The sequence below is a fragment of the Orbicella faveolata genome, unplaced genomic scaffold (assembly GCF_042242905.1).
Source record: "Orbicella faveolata isolate gen_17 unplaced genomic scaffold, um_ofav_v1 contig_13, whole genome shotgun sequence".
Classification (NCBI taxonomy): Eukaryota; Metazoa; Cnidaria; class Anthozoa; order Scleractinia; family Merulinidae; genus Orbicella; species Orbicella faveolata.
Genome location: NW_028301540.1, coordinates 29,895,001 through 29,920,798, shown reverse-complemented (window position 1 = coordinate 29,920,798; position 25,798 = coordinate 29,895,001). Strand labels below are relative to the sequence as shown.

The window sequence follows — 25,798 nt, the reverse complement described above, 5'->3', positions numbered from 1 at the left end:
TGTCTGGCCTTGGATTCCTTCCACCCTCAGCATGATCATGATTTAATTTGTTCAATTCATCAACCACTGATCATGATGTCAGATTTCCGCCAAGCGGAACGCGACGCAACTTGTCGAATGCCTGGGGAATGCCTAGGGTGTGGGAATGTTTAATATCTAAATTCGACCCCGGTATTTGATTAACACATCGTAAGATTATGTAGTTGGCGGTTTTCGCCACTTTGAGAAGGGGACAAACGTACTTTGCACGAAATACAATGTTCGTTCAAAAAAAGAGAAAAAACTGACAAAAAAGTCTGAGGTATAAAATTTACATGGCAAAAGATTTTATTGACGAAATGTGTCTAAATACTTAGCGTGATAGAGCATTCGCGACGGTTCGCGTGATTTCTCCAACAGACTTGACTCCGCTTGCGAACAAAGAAGTTTTCAAAAATGGAAACCGAAAGTCGACAAATGAAATTGCTTTAAAATTCCTTTCTTCCAAGTACACTATATCTAAATGTTTTAACGTGTGAGGTAATAATATCAATTCACACCGATTCGGGTGTTCAACAATTAGACTTTACGCAATTTTTGCTCCCTTTTCAAAACGGCCAAAAACCCCCGAACGTGTGGGAATGTAAGGCATTTTCGTACCCATCAACCCTGTTTACTATTCGTTAAGCAAGCAGCGTTGATTACGTCAAGAATCTAAGCAACGATTGCATGTTAGGTCTAAATGTACACACAGACAGACGGACAGACAGACAGACAACCTTTATCTAAGCATGATTAAGATTCAAGCTCAGTTGCTTGTGGGGTCGTGCAAAAATATAATAAAACTAAAATTAAATCAAACTTCGTACAAAAGTATATAGTTACATAATAGGTACAGTTCATCTAAAATTCGTCAAAGAATTAAACTGAGAGCGGATTAATTACCCTATTATGCTATTAAGCTATGTACGCCCTCGTACGTGATGCAGGTTTTGGCTTCAAAGATGTTGGAGTAACCAAGTACTTGAGAGTATTGGTTTTTGAAGTCAGCCATCACGCAAAGAAATAAAGTTTCAAAATGAAAACAATCAAGGTATAAGACAGAAGAGTTTTACAATATTTTTTCTCACTAACGCCACTGGGGTAGCGTCAAACAAAAGCCAGTCAAAGATCGCTGAATTCGTCTAGAAGAAAAACAACGCGACACACTGGTAGCAGGTTGAGTCAATCAATTAGCAAGGAAAACTGAACTATGTGATCGTTTTCCATTGGTGCCTAAACAATGATTTACGCATTCTACCGTTAGGAGCTGAAATCCGTAATTGAATTACAAGAAACCAAAAAAGAAAGAGACTTGTAGGCTATCTTGACTATCAGGACTTCCTTCTTTTTCCCTCCCCGTTAATGTCGAAAAGCCTCAGTAGTGCTCAGGCTTCTTGTGCGCTTACGCTCTTGACCAATAAAAAGAGATTTGAAGGAAAAACGATGGTAAGATTGAGACACTTGCCAAATTTATGGCGCATTGCAGTGTTACTGACATAAACGTTACCTCATTCCTCCACATTTGGGCTCACAGCCTAATATGTATGCTTAGCGGACCCGCTTTTTCCGTTCGAAACGTCACGTTTTTTCATGCGGAATGATTGTTCCCTGCGCCATAACATTGCATCAGTGTAATGATTTATGGGAGATACTTGAGACAACGAGAGGGATTATTCCCTGTGAGTAGAACTCTTTACCCCACCTGTGCTACGTACTTTTCATTTTCTGTCCATTATACTTCCGGTTTGAGCGGAAGTAAGCGTAGGTGAGCGGCTGGCGAGGCTACCAAGTGTGAAATGGCGCAGTCAGGCGCTGTTTTCAAAACTTTGGGAAAGTTAGCTACAATAGACTATTCAAGTTCAAAGGATTATTTTGTTTTCACAATGAGGGAAAGGAGAGCAAGCCAGGAAAACAAAAAAAGAAGGAGAAAGTCCAAGGTATGTTCTTATACATTTAACGTTTTTTATTTCTTTTCTGATCAATTGCTTCGTAATGAGCTTAAATTTCAACAAATTATAAATTATAAAGCTTAGCGTACAGCAATTGAACTAAAGATTACAAGCTAATTATAAATAAAATAGTTTTACCATGGGCTTGGTTTGATTTTTTTATCTCCCAGTTACGAGATGCTCTAAATCGTTTAATGTAATTTTCCTTACGGTCTAGACGCGAAGACTGAGTGTGACTTTGAAACCCGAAAGGACGTCTGGCAAAGAAATGGCCGTTACACGAGAGGAAGAGAGCATGGATGTAGACTCGTGTTTACCTACAGATGAAAATTCATCTCGTTCTAAGAAGCCAAAAGAGCAGGGAACAGGTGCCTTAGAATCAGATTGACCCAAATAGTTGGTTGGATTGCACTCGGCACTCAACAGATTTCAAACATAAAGCTTACTCATTCCCCAAGGGAATTCATACCCTTAACACCATGATCATGACCAATGATGACCCCGCTAAGCCCTGTCAGTACCACATTTGAAAAGCTGATTCTCTGATTTCCTTTTTGATGTGTGAGGCATGTACCTCCCCAAACAGTTTTTGCGTAGCAGTAAAGACTCAACAAACAAATAAACTGGCTGAAAAAAATTATGATGAAAACTACCTTCAGGGGTGGCGGACCATTTGAAACATGGGGGCGGGGGTCTTCATGGTGCATCTAAGATAGGCTTTTAGTCTTAGTTTTTAGTTAGCAATATTTTCTGCTCTGAAATGTGGGGGGGCTGAACACCCCCCCCCCCCCCATTTTTGTGTGGAACCCCCTGCTCTGCCTCCTATGACCTTAAGGAATACGGAATGATGGCCCACTAATAATATTATTATCTTCACAGATGTGGCCAAGAGATCTGTCTACAACACCCTTAGGGACAATAACAGAGTTCTTGCGGCAGCTCTAGGTATAGCTTTGTTGTTTGCGAGATTGTTCTCTCTTTCCTAAATTTTGAGACCTGTTAAGACATTGACAATTCTCTGATAGATTCTAAAAAAAATAATAACTTATGTTAATTTTGGTTTCAGAGGATGCGCAACTTGAACTTCGCTTAGCTCGGCATGAAAATGTTCAGCTGAGGAAGCAATTCTATGACAGCCATCAGTCATTTGTGGAGAAAACCAGTAAATTAGAGAGTCAATTGCAGTCAGTAGAGCAGCTCTCAGCAAATAATGGGTCAAAGACAGTTCAGGTGAGAGCTCGGAAATGTAAGTTAATCCATTAATTGGCTTAGTTCATGCATGGGCGTTAACATAGTCTTGGTTGGAAATAGCTACTGGTAACTATGCGCGTATCTCACATTGTTTTGAATATTCACCAGATTATGAACTTGTGATGCTGTTTGTTAGTGTAAATTATCTGTTTAGAAGAGATTTCCTGTAATATTGTAATATAATTTTCAGGTAAAGCACTGTGTAATCACAGTTTCTTTAGCTGTGAAAAAATCTGATAATATTTCATTGACAATATTATTTGAATGACAAAAACAGTTCTTTTGTCCTGTGGAGCAAAATGAGTTGCATATTTGTTTATTTTAAATAGTTAACTTAGCACATGGTCTCATTGACTAAGTGTCAAGAAATATTCTGTGAGAATTTTCAGGATAACTGTTAATCATTTCTATTTAAAATTAATATTAAATTAATATGTAGTTTTTGTTTGTAGTGGGAGGGGTGGTGGCCTCATGGTTAGTGTGCTTGACCTCGGAGCAAGCGGTCTGGACATTGTGTTGTGTTTTTGGGCAAGACACTTTACTCTTACAGTGCCTCTCTCCACCCAGGTGTATAAATTGGTACGGGCAAATTTATTGCTGAGGGTAACCCTGCAATGGACTAGTTAGCATTCCATCCAGGGGGGAGTAGAAATACTACTAGTCGCTTCATGCTACTAAAGCCAGGGTAAGCCTGATGAGCCACTTGGCTCGTATTCAGACTTTATCTTTACCCTTTTTTTGTTCGTGCAGGCTGTATTCCAAGATGTCTACAAGCTCCTGAATCAGACTTGTGACCAGTTCCTTCAAGGCTCCAACTCTTTGGCAGATGCATTACACCTCGTCACGTCCTACCTCACTCCAAATAAAGTGCAGAAAGACACATCCCCTCATTTAGTCTACAACAATGTGTCCCCATATGTAGATCCTGCATCCAATGCTGTATGCACCACCCCTCCCCCAGATGAGCCATCGGCAATGGAGATCACAGCAAGTCAATCAGTTATCATTGAGATCAATGACACTATAATGAACAACTTGAACAAGGGTCAGTGTAAAATGATTATCCAGTGTTCTTGGCCTGCAGTGCATGCAGTGCAGTGCATGCAAATGGCTTTAGCCATTATTTTGCATTGCATTGTTGATGAAACATGTTTCTTTTTTGGGTATTGTCTGTCAAGGACAGAAAAAGTACTGTTCACCTTAAGTCTTTCGCAGAAGGCATTATAAGCTTTTAAGATAGAAGCATTTTTAGATTAACACTTATTAAGGATTAAGGGCTACCATGGCCAGTTACCTAACTCCTTGAACCAGTACAGGGTTTTCATTAACATTTCATTAACAGTGGAATCCCACTTTACGGTCACCTCGTTATTATGGCCAGTTTATTATGTTTTGTCGCAGTGAAACACCCATAGATTTTTTTATAGGAAAACCCTGTTAACCTGGCTACCCCTTTCATACAGCCAATGGCCGCATTCTGAAATCCCAACCTGTATAATCCTTTATAATTTTACTGCATTAATATGGACACTGGAACCAGTTCAGAGATTTCATTAACATTTCCAGCAGGAGGGTAGCTGGTTTTCACAGGTGGGCAAAACTGTAAAAACTGAACTTCTTTGTCAGAAAAACTTTCCACTAGATGGTCAAACCAGCCAGGCAAAATTGTCCGCACAGCCGGTCAATTTGCCTGGTGCCCGACCCGTAATGAAACTCCAGCCAGTGTGGTGCATAAGATTTTATTCATTATATCTATCATCTTTTTCACTGCTGAAGTGTGGTCACTCTTGCTTTTAAATTTAGAACAAAAAGCCATTGATGTGAAGGTGAACAATGACATAAAAGCAATGGAAGGCAACCGGTCTCAACGAGCTAGTCAACGTGCAAAGAGAAAAAGTTGCACAGCTGTCAGTTATGTGGAACCAGGCCTTCGCAGGTATGATACAGCTCTTGTTCCCAGCTCTGTGAAATGTTGTTCCTCTTAAAGTTATTCAATACAGTTTCACATTCAGGTGGTCCACATGTATAAATCTGCATGCTAAATGGAGTATTAACTCTTTTTGAGAGGGTTGATCCCCCGTGGGGTACTCCCTTGCATGGAGTATAGAGGTATGAGCAACCCCAAAGGGTATGGTTTTTAGACACTTTGGTTGGAAATAAGGTATTGATTTTGGCCATTTTCGTATCAAATAGGGTGTAGTTTTTTCATTCTAGTCTTCAATTTGGTATATGTTTTTCAGAAGAAGCTATCCTAACTAATGTACAAACGTTGCCTTAAACATCGGTCTGAACTAGGGAACTAATTATTACAAGGCAGTTCTGAAACAGGGTATTGACTTATGGTCAGGTCTTAAGTAGGGTATCAAAGGTTTGGTCAGGTCATAAATAGGGTAGGAAAAATTGTAGAATTTGGTCTTAAACTAGGGTAAGGGTTTTGGGAAGTGGGTCGTACACACCCACCCAATTTTTCTAGGAGTACCCCCCTTGGGGGGGGGGGGTGGTCCGATCTGGTACAATACAATACAATAACTTTATACATGGTTTTTTCATCAGTCTATTTATGATAATCAACTAGCTACCTATCTTCCTTAAGTATTACAGAATAAAAATTCCCTAAAAAATATTAACTGCTCCATACTAAAAACAACAATTTTTGACACTTAAATCAGCAGTTTTACCCAAAGCCCCACTCTAGTCTCAATATGTGTCATTTTTGAGAGTCTCTCAAGGAATTTCAAGGATTGTTGAGGATCTTATCAGGGATCTTGACCAAAATCCTCAAAGATCCAGATCATGTGTACTAAAGGCATCTGCTCTCGAGTGTTGGTTGATACCCTTGATCGACATCTCAATTGACATCTTGATCGATACTTGGTCAACACTAGACCAACCCTCGATCAACACTCGATTGACAGTCAGTGATGTCAATTGAGTGTCAATCAAGATGTCGATCAAGTGTTGATTGATATGTGAATCGAGTGATGACTGAGATGTGGACTGAGGGCCAATCAAGGGTATCAATCGACACTTGACCATGGATTAAGTACCCATGATCCAAAGATCCTAGCGTAGAATCTTTGGAATCTCCAAGGATCTTTTGACTTCTTGCCAGGATCATGAAGGGTTTTCAAAGATTTTATCAAATGTAATTTGTTTACCTCAAATGAGTCAGAAGTTAACTTTGTTGTGTAAATGTTTGATGATGAGTTCTCCTACTACACATTGTGTGTTCTATTTCAATAGCAAACTGCGTAGAGGGGACCCATTTACTGACAGCACATTGTTTGGCGAAGAATCCCTGACAAGCAATCGAAAAAGTGAGTCCATCTTGGTTTTGATCTTCATTTTATGATTTTATTGCATTGTTAATCCACCCCTGGGGGGTACTCCCTGAAAAATCATATGGGGGTGTGCGGCCTGCTTTCCAATACCCTTGCTCTATTTGGGACCTAAATCTGTGTTTTTCCCCACCCTATTTATGACCTGACCAAAAATTTGATACCCCATTCAAGACCTGACCCTTAAATAAATACCCTGTTTCAAATCTGCCTTATAATTAGCTACCTAGTTCAGGCCAATGTGATGGGCTTATGTCGATGGTCTTATCGCTAATGATGAAAAAGTAGCTTCTAAAAATAAAACAAATTCAAGACAAGAATGCAAAAACCCATACTCTATTTGAGACCAAAATGGCCAAAATCGATACCTTATTTCTGACCAAAACGGCTGAGAGAACACAACCTTTAGTGATTCTTAACCCCAGAAAGGTATAACAGCTACTTGTACCCGGAAGTATCTTAATTTCATTTCTTTTAGGGAAGAAAAGTTTGCCTGCAATGGGAAACACAGTAAGTGCAGATATATTACTTTCACAATTAATTGTTGTTGATTTGTTGACTTCCAAACGAGGTTTTTTTTTCGGAAAAATTTGTTAGCTCTTTCCTTTATTAGAGAAAATGCGTAAACCATGGCATAGTGTGTGTATCGGTATTAAAATCTGATGTGCTGTTCATATTATGTTTCAATTGTGATGTACATTTCTAGTGCCATGTTTGAAGAACAGCTCTCCAATATTTCTAGAGATATTCTTGGTTCAGTATTTTACAAATTTAGTGGGACTATTTATGACGTCGACACTTTCCTCATTTGCATAATATAAAAACGTAAATATCTCTAGAAAGAAAAAAGATATTTCAAAAAGAAAAATGCCATTCTTCTTAATTTTGAAAAGCCTTTCAAATAAGCGGAATTTCACGGTTTGCGCGTCTTGAAAACTTTCGCCTAAATTTTTCAAATTCATCGTTTGCAATCCGTGTTAATCTTCTCCCTCCCTAACCATCCTTGTTCCTTTATGGTTTATTGTTATCTTCTTTGCGTTTTTCTATCTTAGTAAACTACTATTTCCAGGTTTCCTTCAATTTATAGGTTATTTTGTAGGTGGCCATAATAACTAAAAATACCATGACTGAGCTCTTTTAAACAATAAATATGTCTTGTTACACTGTTGTTAGTACGTAGCTCAGAAGTGACTAGCAAGTACTATTCACTTACGAGCAGCCGAAGAGACAAAATGACATTTCAAGAGTTAAATTTCCGATCGTTCTACTAATTTTTGGTCCGCTAGTCATTCAGCTTGTTGTGGTATGTGCAAGTGGTGTATATCTACCACGCCACTATTCAACCCCACTTCGGTGGATAATTGTTCAAACTAACCTCCACAGAGTTCCGAGCACACAAGACAAGCTTGAGCATTACCCTGTCTAGTACTTAGAAAATATTGATCAACAATACTGAATAGGGCATTCTGATTGGTTAACTTTAGTTATCTGCCCTATCGACCGTGTAATAAATCGTTAACTCTACGAATAGAGCAATTATCAATTGAGTGTCGAAAGTAATCAGGCAGTTACGATGGTTTTGGTTTTACTACGGTTTATGTTAGGGGTTGTGGCGGCTGAGTAGTCGTAAGTAAAGAAAGTAAGTAACTGGGTTGGTTTTGGTTTTGCGACACTCAATTGAAAACCCGCTCTACTCCAAAGGGAGATATGACAGTTACGTTACCTCGGAACTTTGACTGGCCTCAACAGTTTACTTTGCTTTGTAGAAGAAACGCGCTCCTCTGGCTAATCTGACAAACATCATTCTTGAAGAAAGTTAAAGATGTGCAGCTTTCCAAGCATGTCAAGAGTGGCTTGATTGACGCTGGCGTTATCAAGACAGTCTGTGCACATGGAGATGTGGAGGATTTGTGTGTCAAAACAACGACAACTCAAATAGTCAGTGCGTATGACAGTCGTATAAAATGATATTTATTAAGGAGAATTCAATTCAAAGTATTTATTTATGTACAGTTCAATTGCCGTGTATATAATTTGTCGAGGCTAAATTTTGTAAATGGAAAATATTTTTGGTGTAAAGAATTGAACGTTGAGAGATTTTGTGTAATAAATTTACTTCAGACGTTTCGCATAATGTTGCTAGTGTTATGCGAGTGTAATGATTTGCCTTGAGAGTCATAAGAATGTATTTTTTTTAACTTGCTTCTCAATCCGGGCATGGAAAGCTTTACTGTATGTTAAATCCCGCACCTTAAGCATTGGGATGTTAGAGATTGGGGGAACGGGGGTTGGGGGGTGGGGGTGAGGGTATGGTGGCAGCTTGTATTTGGGAAGGATGGAGGGGCACAACCAGATGTAGCACTTCATAATTTGTTTTGTTGGTCATCATATTAATTTTTCTTTAAGTGTAACATAACTCATGGGTATTCGTGCTTTACACATGTATGGTGGCAGGTAGCAAAAATATTGTAGTAGACCTACGAAGAGCTCTATAACCCAGGGGGTGGGGCTTATAATGGAAATTGCACCACAACAGTCAAGGTTACAGTTTTTTATTACTATTACTTGACAAGTCACACGACAATGGTGCTGAAACAAGAGCCAACCAAAGCGCTGTCTTGCATAAAAAGTACAATTTTCCTTTTTTAAATAAATTACTATAGATTAACACAACATTCTGTTAAATAACTTGATCCAAAGATAGTTTATTTTCTTTACACATATTTTTGATACCGACTCCTCATGCTTTGGTGAGCTTTCTCGGGCTGGTTATTTAGTTTTTTCCTAACGTAAAAACCAACATTTCTTAAAGTTCAACGATGATTAACTTTTCTTTGTTACAACTGCCAGGGCTTTGTGCTCACAAAAAAGGGTTCACTCAGAACAGAAATATATAACCAATAGCTTCCCGAGTTGACGCGAAGATATGCACGGATATTTGTCCGCGGACATTATCTGTTCCGAGAGGCAAACAGTTTTCCGAGAGCGTAGCTGGAGGAAAACTGTGAACTTTGAGGAACAGATAATGTCCTAGGACAAACATCCGTGCATATTTTCGCGCCAAATGGAGGCTATTGTTTCTTTATCATCCAAATTTATATGCTTATTCAAATACAAAAAGAATAGAGTTTTTTTAACAAATCTCTTGGTGGCGCATCTGTGTTGTGAAGCTAATTCTCTTTAGCGTGCCCAACATCAGTAAAGCCAAGATCCCGGCCATCGGCAAACAAATCTAATGTTCATGAGTGATTACCAACCCATCATTATGAGTTTAAAAGATGCATACCAAATCACATCAAATTTACAAAAAATGTTCATGTCTCGTTACAATTATGCAACTCATAACGAAATTCCTTAGCTTTAGAGAAATGTTCCCTGTATCTGAGTGATTCTTCTATAAATGAATGTATTTCAAACATTTACTGATTTACTTCCTACAAGAGAGGTTTTTCAATTGCCAGGAGATGGTATTTATTTTTTTAGCCATAGTTTTAGTTCTCAGAGTTCTGTCATCAGAACTTCAAAAATGGTCTATAGAATAGAACTGATCCGACTTGATATCCTATAAATTAACCAGAATTCGATATTGTCACTATTGATCATATACATCATTAAGACCGGCAAAAACCTCTGGCACGCGTTCTAGGCCGGATTTTTGCATTTTCTCCGGGTTGAACATCGGTACTTTTTACCGCTTCATTTACTATCCTTAGTCTTTCACAGCTTTTTTTCGCCGGGAAGGAATGGGTTCGGAGCACACAATGGCAGGGAACTGAGGGTATGATTGACAACTCGGTGATGCGCCTCGTCAGCTCGGATGGCTAAAATGACGTCACGCATTGTTGAACCCTCCTATGAAAAAAAAAAAAAAAACAAAGAAAAAGAAAAAACGAAAAAAACGAGACGAAAAGTAAGATATTGTGCAAAAATCAATGTTTTACTCACTCTCTACGCTCGTTAGTAAAATGGTGCCTTAATAGCTCGAAAATAAAATTCGTATCTTTACACTGCCGTGTAATATCCTCTATAGGCGAATCTTTGCTGACGTCATTGTTTTATTTTTACGACTTTCCGCATAGAAGTCATCAGGCTAGATTCAAATTGACTTCAAACATTTAAAGAGCTTGTTAAATTTAGTAAGTGGTAAAATGTTTGGCTCTTTGGGTGTAATATTCGAGGAGAAATTGGCTTTCAAAAACTGCAAAATTTCTGGATGGCAAGAGCTCACACATTCTTTGTAAAATTTTGAGTTTTTAAGCCCGTGTCGCACAAAAAGTATTCAGTACATCGGGCTCAAATTCCTTGGGACAGTTAATCGTGCTGTGCCATTTCATATTCAGGACTAACATGCTTGAAGTTCCATCAAAAATCGTATCGCTTATGCTACTGAGGCGCATATTGTAAACAAAAATTCTCCTATCATTCAGCCAAACGCTTACCGGCAGTTTCCAGTAGTTGACGGCGATCTTGGGAGCCAGCTGATTTTTCCACAGAGGTAACTTTCCACTGTCAATACACTGCAAAAAAACAAAAATAATAAAAAATAAAATAAAAAAAAATAAATGAATAATAATAATAATAACGATAATAATACATAATAAAAATAAATGAATAAAAAATAAACCGATTTTGTTTAAATAGACCTGAATCGCTAACGCACTACACCTTAAATAATAAAATGAACTTTCAGAAGCAAGGAGACATGATTCAATGCTATGGATGGTAATCCTGCGTGTTTGCACTTGCTTTTATTCACGCAATGATCTTCTGTACGTTAATGTCTTTTAACCTTGGTTTTACAAGCTGAACATAGCGTTTACATCAGCACATACCTCCAGACAGTGGGTGTAAGTTTTTACCGCCTCTTCCTCCAAATATCCAACAAATCTGTGACAGAATTTGGGGCTTATCAAGTATGCCAGGAAAAACAGGTTCACAAACACACCTAAGATGTATAAAAGGCAAGAAAAACAGGTCAGAAGGTCTTTCCTCAATAAGAAGTGCATTTCGTGTAGCACATTTATCCTATCTTCAAGTAGGATCTGAATTTGGCGCTGTAGAGTGATGTTGTCAGGCGGTTGTTCAAGCGTAAAATACATTCTAGTGTATGCAACGATTTTATACCATGCTATAGAATAAACAAATTGATGTCAGTTGTTATGCGTCTGTCTTCTTATTGATGATAAATTGCGTCATCATTGTCAAAGTGCATGGCTGTGGAACCACGAGCCGCAGGCGACTGGTTCCGCAGTAAACTTTGACAATGTTATGACGCAATTTATCATCAATAAGAGGACATACGCATAAAAAACTGACGTCAATTTGTTCTTTACAATAACAAGACCCCAAAATGGTCAAATGCCGGGAATAAATGAGGGGAAAAGACGCCGTAAACTTGCCGTAAACAAATATAAGTGAATTTTATTCAAAATGACACGAGCATTGTCAATAGCTTTTCTCGCTTTTCATTGGCTACTTAAAAAAGTCCAAAAAATCTCATTGGTTAAAAAGTTGACAGTTTGACAGCTTAAAGTTGAACTTGAAAACTTGCATAAATTAAAATTTTATCCATCTGTACTCTCATTGATGATAAAAATGAGCCAATCAGAGGGCGAGAAATTAGACAGTTGTTGTAAAAAATACAATGGCCAACACAATGAATAGGACACACGGGCGGCGCATGATGGGAAGGTTGGACGTAATACCGCCTAATATACAATGGCTTTCCTGTATTCTGATTGGCTGTATTTTCTATGGCTTGGTATAAACACACGTATGTACGTATGATCATATACTGTATCAAGAGAAATATGATTTTCTCCTCATTGTATCTAGTAAACCCGATGATAATGGTTTGAGCACTGATTACTTGGAAGGCAAACCATCCGGGACCCATTAGGAAGTAAAACAAATGGCGTTGACGAAGACGAAAATGTATCATGAAATACAATGAGGGGCTTAGCTTTTAAAATTACGAAAATCGCTTTGTAACAGTGGGGCATTTCTGTTTTCAGTTTTGAGCGAAAACATAAAACACAAATGCTCACTCAATGATGATAACCGTTGTAATACCTTGAATAGAAGCTATACTCTTACAGAATAAAAAAAAAACCCGGCACAATGAGTGGTACTGAGTAGCTTGCGAAGAAATTGAGTCACAACGTTACGTGTGAGTGAATACATGACATCATCTTTAATACCTTGGGCGAGAAGGATAGTGCCGCGGAAAATAACTCCAGGTTGCTTCATTTCCAAAGCAGTCATCAAGTGCATTCTCTCGTTTTCAGCTTCCTCTAAAAGAACAAAGAGACCTTTATTTTGATGTGATAAAACCCAACTTTGAATGGAAAGTTGGAAATAGGGACACTTGAAAGCGTCTGCTAGAGGTGCACCAACCACACAGCGCCAGCGTCCATGGTCAAGAGAGACGTTCTTTGTCAACAACAACGAGTTCATAGGCTGATCGCAGACCTGTCTTAGAGAAATAATGGATTGACGTGGTTTCGTGGCTTACCTAACAGTGTATGTATCCATCCATTGTCTCTTGTCAGCCTCCTCAATGCGTGAAAGTGTCTTGTCATGGCGCCGATCATTCCAGGGACCCCGGCTATTGTTTCCAACATGATGATTCGACTGTAGATGTATCCAAGAGTAAATGAAGTGAGAACTGAACCAGTGAGGATATCGCCCATCATATAAACTGTACACAGCCTCCGAAATGCCTTCTTCAAGTAGACTCCAAAATCACGCGCGGATTAATAGCGTGATTTGGGCTAATCTGAGTTAATTTTTCAAAGAATAGCACGAATTCGAAGTATTAAAGGAGATACGTCACGGTTTGCACATCTTGAAAAGTTTAGCCTTCATTTTTCAAGTTCGTCGTTTGCAATCCGTGTCAATCTTCTCCATCCTCGACTATCCTTGTTCCCTTATTAAGGTTTGAAATTATCTCTTTGGTGTTTTTCTATCTTAGTAAACTATTATTTTCAGGTTCCCTCAACTTAAAGTTAATTTTGTACTTGGCCAAAATAAACCAAAATACTGCCACTGAGCTCCTTTAAGCACGGATAAAGGAGGGTGGATTTGGAGCCGCAATAATGAAGGCCGGAAATTTGAATCAGTGCGTTATTAAGAGCAGCAGAGAAATAAGAAAGCAGCTGAGAAAGACCGACTTTTATAGTTACCCTATAGGCAAGAGAATCTTGCCCAAGGCCATTTGCCAAATGCGGAGTTAAGGTCAGTTAGATCAGAGTTACAGCTGACTACACATGAACTCTTTTATCTGACTTACTTGAGCCAGCGGTTTTCATCAAGTTCCATGAAGCGGTACAGTGAAATGACGTCAAACGTTGCTCGCAAGGCCTGTACACTTTTGTATGCCAGCTGCAAGTAAAGATAGACATCAAACAGTGATGTATATGGACGTGTGGTCCCTTCAAAGCAGCGTTAAACTATACTGCTATGTACCTTGTCTACAAATTTTTCTGGCTTTTCATGGGTAACCTCAACTTTGTGCACATCCTCTTCTGACCTAAACCAAAGGAAGGAAAGAGTTTGAAAAGCATTGAAACATTAAATACAATGATGCAAGGGACCGCGCACGAAAATGCTGCTAGTATAGGAAGGATCTTTAAAAGATCTGATTAGCCAAGAATAGAAACATAACAATGAAACAAGGCTGATTACTACGTAGAAAGTTTAACGGGACGACGACATGATAGAGTGCAAAGTGAAAGCCAGGAATGGCAACCGTGCACAGCTGTTTCGACCTGGTTTGGTCTCTTCAGCACCGTGTAGCAGCAGAACAAAACAAAACAACAGGTTTGTGGCCGATTGTCCACTAAATGCACATGGTAATGATTTCAGATGAAACCGGCTCAAAACCAAATGTTTGCGGATTGGTCAACAAGGAGATTTAAGAAACCACGTCGACTAAAAAATGAGTTAATATTTTATCTACGAACCTTGTGGTACTCTAGAGTCATTTAATTTGTTTATCACTGTCAAAGCTATCTCGAAACTGAATCTGGGACTCATCGATTAATTCGAAATAAAAATTTAAAAAATTAGCCGTCGTGGTTTACGTTCTCCAGACAACGCAGAATTTGGTCATTTCACGTTGTTGTTTTGTAGAGGACGGCAAAGAAATGTACCAGGAATTATGACGCACGTGCACAGCCGTTGTTCTCCTCATTAAGCCTTTTGTTTAGCGACGTTGCCGTTGCTGTTTCTGTCGTGGTTTTCTTAAGCTCCCTAATTGTCATATGCAAAACGCGTGACCCGGAACCATTGACAAAAAACTGTCCCGCAGAAAATACATGGCCAAACTATGTTAAAAGTGAGCAGCATTGCGCTTCCGAGTGATACTTTTTTCGACTTTCTTGAGTAGCTGAGATGGACTAAAGGGGAGAGACAGGGAGATACTTGTAAGTGGTGTATATCAATCGGTTATTTTAAAACCTACCAGACTGGGTGTGGCATTCTATACTCTTCATTTCCTGTTGTATTTCCGTCTTTTCCAAAATGATCGATGACAATTTCCTTGAATTGAGTGGTAACCTGTGGCGTTGACTGCTCGTCACCTGGTTCTCTTTTAATGGCGTTCGTTGACAACAGGGAAACCTGTCGGAGTTGACAGTAATCATTTGGGTCAGAAACTATTTCAACTGCTTTTTGGCTGTCCATGTGAGCGCTCGAGATAAGATATGAGTGCATGATCTACTATGAAAAAGTTATTTCTTAGGACTATGTGGGACAGGAACGACTTTTTGAAAAAAAAAAATATTGTCTTAGCATCATTAGCGTGCTTTGGTTAGAAAATCATTTGCTTAATTGCAATGTCCTTGGTAACTCATAAAGTGTTTTCGTTACCACCTACCTTTCGATACCTACAGCTGCTCAGCTTTGCCGCCCTCCCTCGCGACTTCCGTGGTAGCTGTCATTTCATTTTGTATATGTTCAACTTTTTTCTCGTGTTTCGCCTCACGTACGATAAAACAATACTTTCATTAGGTTTGCTATCTTCCAATCTTATAGTCGGTAATAGCAGTTTTAAATTTTTTGTTTCCCTTTCTTCGCCGCCGCAGTTATTTTTAGACACTTCAAGGAAGTGAATCTCGACAAGTCCTTGGGCGCTTTCCATTCAACCAAAAATTCCGAAATTTTCGAAAATTAGGGAATACCTCGCGAGATTGTCCTCTTTTTTCGGAAAGTATGTAAATTTGCAACTTTCTATTCAGTGCTAGATCTTTTGGCCGCGATCACCACGATCATCCCAGACAAAGATGGCGGCGACGTGTATTCAAAAATGGATTAATATTTTACTTGCCACTTATCTGTCGAGAAATACTAGCTGAAATTCGTCAAAAAAGCGTTTTTAAATACCAATAAAGCCCCCGTGGTGTACTTGTTTGTTTTGCATAGGTTGGAAAGAAATGTACAAAGACTTATAACGCGTGCAGAGCCATTGTGCCACTCATTAAACCCTTCTGCGACGTTTTCGTTGCCGTTGTGGTTTGTATAAGGTCCCTGCCGTCATGGGCTTTAAAAAGTCACCATGTCGACATATCAGTGCTCTTTATGATTCTATATTTGCGATTTAACCCTCGAAGTCATTGAAAAATTCTAAGCGAACGAAAGTGTGAGTTATCGCCTTCCACTCTGGTACAGTCAACCGGAAAATTCTACACCATTCGCCCATGAAAATTTCCGAAAATTCACACCAGAATTTTTGGTCGAATGGAAAGCGCCCCCTTTTTCCCCAACAGACCGAGCAAGGTTTACAAATGCGACGAAATTACGAGTAAAATGTAAGGTCTCTCCCATACTACGCCGGAGGAATTTGAAAACGGATGTTTCACTCAGAAAACTAGACTTTCTATAAAAGCAAAGGTCGACTTGTGGCAAGTCTATCTGAAAACGCTTCAAATGTTTCCGTCCACACTACGCCGGAAGAATTTTACAACGCAACAATCACCGGTTACTTTGAATTTGTGTTTTGAAGAAAACTCAGTCATGGGAATCACATGATTATCATTGCGCCATCGGTTTCGAAAAGCTCCGTTTTCAAAATGTTTTCCGTCCACACGAAAACGAAATCCGGCGTTTTGTAATTCCTCCGGTTTGAAGAACGCTTTTGAAAAAGCTCGTTTTCGTGACGGTTTTGTGTGGACGGAAGGCCTAAAATAAAGCTTCGTTTTCAAATTCCTCCGGCGTACTGTGGACGCCATCTGAAATACCATAAAGTACATTATTTATTATAAACGTTCGTGTGGAAAATTCTCACCAAAGACGTACAAGGGTCCACTTGTTTAGAAACACCGGCACTAAGAATATATTTAATTCACCATTCCGTAGTTTTATATGACATTGTATCAAGAAGTAAAAAGTTCAAGAAATTTAAGCATTTTCATTTCGTTTTATGACATCTTACTGTTTTCAGTAGGATTTAATTCACGCCTTGTTTTTAAAATTATCTTGCATAATAATGTTCGAGGTAAATAATATTTTACTCACCGCTGTCCGCTGCGGAAGAAGAATTCCCCTTAATTTGAAAGAATCGCTCTCAGCCAACGTAACATTAATGTGTTTCACAAAAGAAGAGCAATTTATAATCCCTCTTATTGAAACAGATATTCTCCGAAGTCCAATTGTGGCCATTTCTTTTCTCACCTTGCGACGCTCAAAATTTTCAGCGCGAGAAACCGAATACTGCTTCAAAAGCTGCGAGGTTATAATATTTTGTTCGAGGCTAACGCAATTTATAATCGCGATTGCAGCACTTCAGTGACGTAGAACTGACAAATAACATCCGGTTTTGTCTTCCAAGAATTCTGTTGAATAATTAATCACAATTATTTGTCTGATATGCTGAGTCATGCTCGGATCAAAGTTTCAAGATTTCACTGTTTCTTATAATTAGCCTTTTGGATATGTTGATTCTCATGACTACAACTATTGGAGGCCAAAATACAATTCAAAAAATAAAGCAATTCAGTTGCACGCTAAAGCATATCTTTTCAGTTCCAAACTGATCATGCTGATATTGCTAGCAAATTGAAAGTGCTAACTTTTTGGGCAGCATAAGATGAAAGATGCTGAAAGGACCTAAAAGCATTATCCTACAGATATTTGGCGAGTTTAAAATTCTTTCCTTTAGGCGATTGTTCGGCCAAGCTGAACAGCGCTAATTATAAGTAAAACAAAAGCCGATACACGTACTCATATGCATGTAGTCAAAATTTTGCTCGTAGATTCTTCTACATTTCCTTCGTTTTTTCTTGTAAAACGAGGAAGTTAGCATTTTTGACGTAAACATCAGATCATCGAAGATCATCATTTCCTTTCCAGCGGTACCGGAATATTGACTCCATAAATAAAAGGGAAAAAAAAAGCTCCTCTGTACAAAAAGCCATGACTTTTTTCCCTTTCGCTTCAGCAAAACCGACACAATTCAATTTTAACGCCTATAATTCGGAGCAATTTCAGATGTCTGAAGCACTTTTCCCGGGCTTTTGGTTGAAATCACTAGGAGATTTCGTTACTTCCGGTAAATATGCCGTCATTTGCGGAGGCATGGATCCAAAAAGGATTTGGACGCCATATTTATTGATATGTCTCCGTGATGTGGGTTCAACGGCTGTTTGAGTTTATAAAGTGTAAGTTAATAAGATTATGGTCATATTGCTGAAAAATCTAGCTGCTAACAATGTCATTTAGTTTTTACTTAATCCCTCCCCCTCCAAAAAAAAAAAAAAGACAAAACAAAACTCGAACCCACCAACGCCATGTGATCAGCATTAAACCCAGGATTTTTTTCCGTCTCACGAGAAATGTTATACTATTATTGACTTAAGCTTAATTACTTGCCAACATCCTTGTTTCTTGGTATTTTATTTTTAGGATTTCTTGCTTATCCGGTCTCGCCCACCCCTAAATATTTGTCTAAGTACAACTCTAAATTATCTCTACGTTCAGTTTTCGAATGTCACATTTTATTCAGATTTATTTTACTCATTTATTTGATAATGTAATACCAAGATGGTTACATCAAATACCTTTAAGGTAATAAACATAATTTATATGAAAAACCATACCTACAGCAGGAAAAAATACATGAGGAAATAAGCACTGTACATATGGGTTATTGACAAAGTGTGAGGTCAAGATGGCTGGATTATTCGCCAAGACAGTTCATTTTTTGCATGTTTTTAGACTGGGACAGAGTTGAGGTCCACAAACACCATCTTGACCGAACAACTAGCAGGACACAGCGGGTAATCCTGAGCGGGCAAGATAGCGCCATCTTGCCCGCTCGGGTAGCCAATCACAGTGCAGGATGTGGTTCATCTTGCTCACTCATGGAGCTAGCCATATAATAATTAAGCTTATGTCATTCTACTGCCTACCATTTTGGGTTAAAGACACAAGTCTTGTAGACACGGGTGTTGTACAACTAGTTGATACTTGAAACAAGAATGTATTCCAATAACTCTCTCTGATGATTTGGAAATCTTTAATTTGTCTTCCAGATAAAGAAGTACAGCTGTTTAAAAGGCTCATCAACTGTAAATGCAGGTATGATTTTCTCAAGGAACATTCTACTTAAATATTTACAATAGTGCATTAGAAATTTATTTTATTATTTGGTAATTAATGTTATATGCCAGCAATTTCTTACAATCGTTGGATGCAGATTACAAAAATGCTGGCTGTGTCAACTTTCTAATGATAAGTGGGCCCTCTATCTAGAAATCATTTGAAAGTTAAATTGGCATGCATGAAAACCAAAGCTAATTATTATGTGCCAAATGCATAGACTCAAGGATTTTTTCTAGCATAATTAACATAATTATCATTTGTACAGTGGATAAACTTGTGTATCATTTTAAGGGACTTATTCAGCACTGTGATCTCACAAACAAATACCAGGCAGGCATGTTAATAACCAGTAGATATTTTATGCCACTTTACCTGCAGAAATTATTCAGCAAACACACCATTTGAAGTAATCATGGAACTATGCTACAAAGTTTCTCCACCGGGTCACGTACCTTCTCACATCAAACAGCCACCTTATGCTAAAAGTGGTGTACCCCCAGTTGTACCTAGATCCATAGAGATAAAAACAGAGGAGCAAATTGCTGCAATGAGAACAGCATGTAGAACAGCAAGAAAAGTCCTCAATGTTGCCAGAGATAATGTCAAGGTGAGACTTGAGTTTACGACAGTCAAAATGGTTCCCCAGGAGGAGAACTTTGATATAAAAAGGATGGGGGTGCTCATTGTACCTTTTGGGGATTGAAAAAAAAAAAGGTTTTGGTACCTCCTAGGGGTGTTCAGCCGCAAAAGGTCCATAGTGGGAGCTTTTGTGGTGTCTTTTAGAATATTGAGCTGAAAAAAATATATGACAAGACATAATGTAGTGTTTTAGGATTGGTACCTCTTGGGGGTAAAAAAAATTTCAGGTTTGCCCACAAAACAGGATCTTGATACCTCTCTTGCAAAATTTTGCGATGAGCACCCGTGTTGTTTTTATATGGAAGTCTTTCCCCCACCTGGGAATGGTTCAAGCAATGTGGTTAAGTCTCATGCAAACTTAGATGTAAGATTGAAGAAAATATTATAGTCATGAGAGAAATCAGTGGAACTTTTCCCTAAGTTCTGACTCTCATATTTAGTCGTTTATGAACCAATGAAAGAATAAGCCCAGATCACTATGGCCATTGATAAGTGAACGGTAGTTGTTCATTAAGTAGATTCCAAGGAAGATGATGACCAGTAAACCTGTCATGACAACTGTTTTTTGAGTGCCTTTAACTCACCCAAGTCTTCGAATTTTAATTTATAATTTTAATTAATAATAATAATAATAATAGTAATAATAATCAAATATATTCATTTGAGTCCTCTAAGCCATTTCTGTTTTTCTATCAAGGAAGGAGTGACAACAGAAGATATTGACAAAGCTGTGCACCAGGCAGCCATTTCACTTGGCGCTTATCCATCTCCACTGAACTACAAAAAATTTCCTAAGTCTGTTTGTACATCTGTTAATAATGTGGCTGTTCATGGAATACCTGATAGGTAGTGTTAACAGTGATGCTCTTAAATTGAAGGCTTTTCAATTTGGTTAGTGTAAAACACAGACAGCGGACTGCAGAGTATAGACTGGGAGTAAAATGCAGACTGAGGGTAAAATGCAGACTGCAGACTAGGGGTAAAATGTAGACTGCAGACTACAGACTTTTAAGTTTAAATCATGTTATTTCCATTATCTAGTGCCAACTGTATACAATGTTATTCAGGCTAATTGGAGTGAAAGTCTGTCACTGTGGTCTGGTTAGCCTAAATATCACTCAGGTTAGCCTGAATAACGCTCCAGTAGGCCTGTTTACAGTTAGCTCTCAATGAGGGAAATGGTAACGTGATTCAGTTAAAACATCTGCAGTATGCATTTTACCCTTAATCTACATTTAAGCCCCGGTCTGCAGTTTACAGCTTCAGTCTGCAGTCCGCAGTCTGCATTTTACACTGACCGGTTTTCAATTGTGTGTTGTAAAACCAACACCAAAATAATTGGTTTGGCCAATCACAAAAGAAAAAGCAATTATGTGTAGCAGGTGCAAAACATTGGAAAATGTGTGCTAGTTAATTAGTCATAACTGGTTGTAGTTTTACTTCTGATTGGATGCACAAAGTCGTGTAAACTTTTTAGGCTAATTGCTTGAAGCTTTCAACACTCAAGTGAAAACCAGTCCTAATAGTTAACATGTTTTTGATAGAGTTGAGTTCATCATATCATATCATTATCATCTTTGGAAGAATTGCCTCTGACCATACCTCTTAATCTCCTCAACTCTCAGTAAATCAGATCAGTGGCCAATCAAGGTGGTTAATACAGTTGAACCTCTCCACTATGGCCACCTTGAGGAGAGTGGAAAGTGACCACGGTACAGAGGGGCTGTTAGTGGAGGTTTGACTGTATATTAAGCAGATTTAAGGGGAGGACTGAGGCAGGGGTTTCATTAAGGACCCACCAGCAGGCAAACTGACTGGCTGTGAAGACGATTTTGCCTGGCTGATTTGGATATCTTGCAGAAAGTTTTCCTTTTTATTAGAATTTCACTTCGAATAGTTTTACCTGCCTGTGAAAATCAGTTGTTCTTCCCTGGCTGAGGGGAGTCTGCCTTTCACCCTCTTTCATAAGGGGCATTTCAAATCTCAGAGGAGCTTTTGTTTTTAAAGTTGCCCCAGATGCCTGTTTCTGAATTTTCTGGATCCATCATCAGTCAACTGATCCTTGATTGTTCACAGATTTGTTGCTAAGTTTTAGCCTAATTCATATATAGTCATCAAAGTTGAAAAACTGTGTGTGAGAAAAAGAGACCAATTGAAAAAATATATATTTCTGGTAAAGTGTAATTAAATTGATGCCTCTATGTCCAGGAGATATATTTTACATTTCTTCATATTAACCAGTTAATATGTTGATTCTATATAATATTCTACAGAAAAATGTCCCCTATGGGAATGATTTTAATGTTGTCATGTGACTGTACTTTGTATTTTACCATTGCAGTAGGTCTTTAAAGAATGGTGACATCATTAGTGTGGATGTTTCAGTAAGTGTAAATGAAGTAAATAACAAGTGTTGGTTGTGAAATTAGCAGAAAGAGCACAATAATTAAAGATTGGGTGCCTTTTTTATTTCAATCCCACTAAGTAGTCTTTTTGTCTTCATGTTTTACCTGTTCGATGAGATCCACCATTATTTTTGTTAGTTAAGGTAGGGATTTGTAGCATTTATCTCTTTCTTAGTTTGTGTATGTACAGGCTCATGATTATTTATTTTGATAAAATATTAAGAGTTGTGTTAAGTGGGATCCTGTAGTGACAGTCATGACACATTTGTTGTTCTTATCATGATGACGACCGGAATATGCATCATTAAACTAGCCACTCATTTGGGAGGAGCAGCATTTTTTTATTGTCCGGGTCATTTTCCCAGGTGGGCAGGGGGGGGGGGTCGGAGGGGGGTGCTCATTGTACCTTTTAGGGGTTTTGGTGCCTCTGAGGGTGTTCAGCCTCAAAAGGTCCACAGGGGAGCTTTTGTGGTGCCTTTGGGTAGTGAGCAAAACACAAATATGGCAAGAAATATTTCATGATCAAGTGATTTAGAATTTTTCCTCATTTACACTGGGAATTGACAATTCATCAACAAAACGGTGTGTACATGTATTCAGTTAACATGTTGTTTTTGAATTGGAGTGGGGGAAAATTGAGCCACACCCACAAAACAGGATCTTGGTACCTCTTAAGGATTCTTTCTGAAATTTCTAACAAGCACCCCCATCCTTTTTATAATGGGAGTCCCACTCTCCTCAAGGTCATTTTCTGCTACAGATGCTGGACATATGTTCTTTGTGCTTTAGATTATAGTCAAGAAGGCTTTATTTAAATATATTTAACTGAATGGTGGAACATTTCTTAGGTATACATAGGAGGCATGCATGGAGACTTGTGCGAGACCTTCTTGGTGGGTGTTGTTGATGAACAGGGACAAAGATTACTAGAAAGCAGTCAACGTTGTCTTGATGCTGCTGTTAATATCTGTAAACCTGGCGTACGATTTTCTTGGATTGGTAACACAATTGAGTGAGTAATATATCTTTGGCATTTGGAGTAAGTTTGTAAATTAAACCATGAAATATTATCATAGTCAACAGGAAATAACACACTGTCTTCAGATAGTAACCTCTTACTAACCAAGTGTCAGTGGTGTACTGCTGAGAGTATTGGCCTGAGGTGGTTGCAACTTATGGACCGAGTGCAGCGAGGTTCGTACAAAAACGATCAAGGACCAATATTCTCTAGTACGGCTAGAGCAAGCTAGGTTTGTAAGAAGTTTATTATATGGCACTTAGGCCCCAAAATACATGCCTCATGACTGTTTCCATGGAAATCAACGGTATACCAAAATCCTGACCAAGAAAGAACCAATTAGAATGTTTGGATTTATCTCAAGGCTACCTTGCCATGTGATAATGCAAGATTAAAATCCCATGGTTGGTTTTTTGTACTTTGTTTGTTTGTAGGTTCATGGCCAGGAAGGATGGATTCACAGTATGCCCCAATTTAGCAGGTCATGGCATTGGATCAATGTTTCATGGCCCCCCAGAAATTTTACATACAGGTGCATTCTTTATCTGAGATCTGAGTCAGACTCTGATTACCTGGCACACCTATATCGATTTAAATAGCAACCAAGTGTTTAAAATTTCTCTTTCTCTTACTGAGCAAAAGAGACAACATTGTGGGCATAATGTGAAACAAAATCACACAAAACATGTTTATTTCTTGTCTTTTAATCCATTGAAGGTGAAGGTGAACCCGAAATAGTTTAAACTAGTTTAAACTAGTTTACTTTAAGTTTATAATGAGTTCAGGGTTGCGAACTTGGTTGGGAGCGAAACAAGTAACATTCAAATACCTGTAAGGTATTTCACAGGTTTTTACCTGGGTATCAACTGCAAAGTGTTCATCAGTAAATGACTAATGTTTTCGTAGAAGTACATGTTCTTTATTTTGTGAGGAATGCTGCTGTGTCACAAACAATACCCTTAGTCAGCCATGCAACAATAATATTATTACAAAGATAAAAGGTTGTACAACTCTTTTGTGCTCAGTTACCTCAATTTTGACATCTTATTCTCTCATTTGTGTGTAGCAAACTCTAAGGCTGGAAAAATGGCTTCTGGGATGACATTTACCATAGGTAAATATTTTGCTTACTTTACACTACAATTCCATGATTGACTAAATGTCCAGGTGTTTAAATTGTAGTTATTATCTGATATTTTTCCAACATCTTGAAACCCCTACTGGTACATTGCTTACCTAAAGATGTAACTTATTATAAGTGAAGTTGTATTCTCTGGTCAACGACGGAAACATCAGTTGACACTTGACTCCATCTGAGTAAGTGACTTTCTAAGGGAGGTGCGGTGGCCTCGTGGTGAGTGCACCCATCTTCAGGTCGAGCGGTCCGGGTTCAAGCCCTGGCCAGGGACACTGTGAACTGCGTTCTTGGGCGAAATACTATACTCTCAGAGTGCCTCTCTCCACCAAGGTGTACAAATTGGTACAAGCAATTTTAATGCTGGGGGTAACCCTGTGATGGACCAGCATCCCACTAGGGGGGTGGGGGGGGGGGGGGGAGTAGAAATATTCCTAGGGCCATCAACCACCTGGCTCATATGCAGGCTTTACCTTTATCTAAAAAATGCCCAAGATGTACCATTTGTGCTCACCCAAAAAGATTGAGACTTGCCTAATTGCCTTTCCTGTTGTGGTGTGTTTCAATTTTAATATTTCATTTTATATGTTCAGAACCTGTCCTCTGTGAAGGATCTCCAGAAATAGCAATTCTTGAAGATGGCTGGACTGTCGTTACAAAAGATGGAAAAAGGTACAGTGAGTTTAAGTATTCTTTTTTTCTAAACCTGAGGTGATTTGACCTCTTATGAAGTTTTTGATAGGTGTCTTCGTTTGAGATTAAACTTAGTTTGAAGAAACCCCGAGTGGGATACTCCCATGTAGAAAGGACAGGGGTACTTGTTGGAAATTTTGAAAACAACCCCTTAGAGACTCCAAGATCCTGTTTTGTGGGCGTGGTTTGAAGTTTAAGTTTAAAGGTACCAATTCTGAAACAACACATCTCCTCTTATATTTTTTCCAACTCAATAACCTAAAATGAACCGCAAAAGTAGAGTTTTTGAGGCTGAGCACCCTATGAGGTACCAAAACCGCTTTTTAAACCCTAAAAGGCACGACGAGTACCCCCATCCTTTTCATATTGGTGTCCACCCCCTCCTCCTGGGAGAAACATTCCTGACAAAAGACTATTGACAAAAGATCAAATTCTGTTGACTACAATCATGTTCTTGACCTTGACTTGTGTTCTAGTTCATAAGTAAGTAAGAGAACCTTTATTTTTTCAGGGTAACTCTGTCAGTACAGACTTTTGGTAAATAAAACTGCTGTCAATAGAGGCCCTTCTAGAAATAAGCAAAACAAAAATTAAAAAGTGGTTTAAAAGGTTGAAAATATAAAACTACAAGTAAAGATTAAAAGCTAAAATTTTGATATCAATTTTCATCCTTTTCTTTGTGTCACATGACTAATCACATGGAATAAATATCGTTCATTTTCTGCCAAAGTTATTAAAAATACAAAACA

At 38.5% G+C, this 25,798-nt stretch overlaps 3 protein-coding genes across 6 annotated transcripts in view; 2 read left to right on the top strand and 1 right to left on the bottom strand.

Annotated features, from left to right (window-relative positions):
- The window catches only part of LOC110055031 (methionine aminopeptidase 1D, mitochondrial-like), a 28,374-nt gene that overhangs the window by 1,715 nt on the left and 861 nt on the right, over positions 1 to 25,798 (top strand). Inside the window, exons 1-9 of one of the 2 annotated variants that reach the window (XM_020761409.2) lie at positions 17,910 to 18,216; positions 19,090 to 19,135; positions 19,538 to 19,766; positions 20,496 to 20,644; positions 22,140 to 22,182; positions 23,052 to 23,215; positions 23,656 to 23,753; positions 24,288 to 24,335; positions 24,950 to 25,028. In XM_020761409.2, coding sequence (XP_020617068.2) covers positions 18,183 to 18,216; positions 19,090 to 19,135; positions 19,538 to 19,766; positions 20,496 to 20,644; positions 22,140 to 22,182; positions 23,052 to 23,215; positions 23,656 to 23,753; positions 24,288 to 24,335; positions 24,950 to 25,028 — 890 coding nt within the window. In that variant the 5' untranslated portion in view covers positions 17,910 to 18,182. Of the gene's footprint in view, positions 1 to 17,909; positions 18,217 to 19,089; positions 19,136 to 19,537; positions 19,767 to 20,495; positions 20,645 to 22,139; positions 22,183 to 23,051; positions 23,216 to 23,655; positions 23,754 to 24,287; positions 24,336 to 24,949; positions 25,029 to 25,798 lie in introns of those variants that run through there. The other variant, XM_089285356.1, reaches the window with a different exon arrangement.
- LOC110055021 (uncharacterized) lies at positions 1,737 to 8,693 on the top strand. 2 transcript variants are annotated; one of them, XM_020761400.2, is made up of 9 exons: positions 1,737 to 1,958; positions 2,188 to 2,338; positions 2,850 to 2,915; positions 3,037 to 3,200; positions 3,972 to 4,266; positions 5,025 to 5,157; positions 6,465 to 6,538; positions 7,038 to 7,069; positions 8,326 to 8,693. In XM_020761400.2, the coding sequence occupies exons 1-9, from the start codon at positions 1,818 to 1,820 to the stop codon at positions 8,377 to 8,379; spliced, it is 1,110 nt and encodes a 369-aa protein (XP_020617059.2). In that variant the 5' UTR covers positions 1,737 to 1,817; the 3' UTR covers positions 8,380 to 8,693. The 2 variants fall into 2 exon arrangements, with proteins under 2 accessions (XP_020617059.2, XP_020617060.2); XM_020761401.2 differs by lacking the exon at positions 6,465 to 6,538.
- Positions 9,096 to 17,350, bottom strand: LOC110055030 (uncharacterized). 2 transcript variants are annotated; one of them, XM_020761408.2, is made up of 9 exons: positions 17,075 to 17,340; positions 15,024 to 15,181; positions 14,027 to 14,090; positions 13,851 to 13,942; positions 13,074 to 13,192; positions 12,760 to 12,852; positions 11,392 to 11,504; positions 10,999 to 11,076; positions 9,096 to 10,411 (listed from the first exon to the last, which is right to left on the bottom strand). In XM_020761408.2, exons 1-9 carry the CDS (start codon positions 17,216 to 17,218, stop codon positions 10,277 to 10,279), a joined length of 996 nt encoding a protein of 331 aa, XP_020617067.2. In that variant the 5' UTR covers positions 17,219 to 17,340; the 3' UTR covers positions 9,096 to 10,276. The 2 variants fall into 2 exon arrangements, with proteins under 2 accessions (XP_020617067.2, XP_089141479.1); XM_089285353.1 differs by lacking the exon at positions 9,096 to 10,411 and having other exon boundaries at positions 10,421 to 11,076; positions 17,075 to 17,350.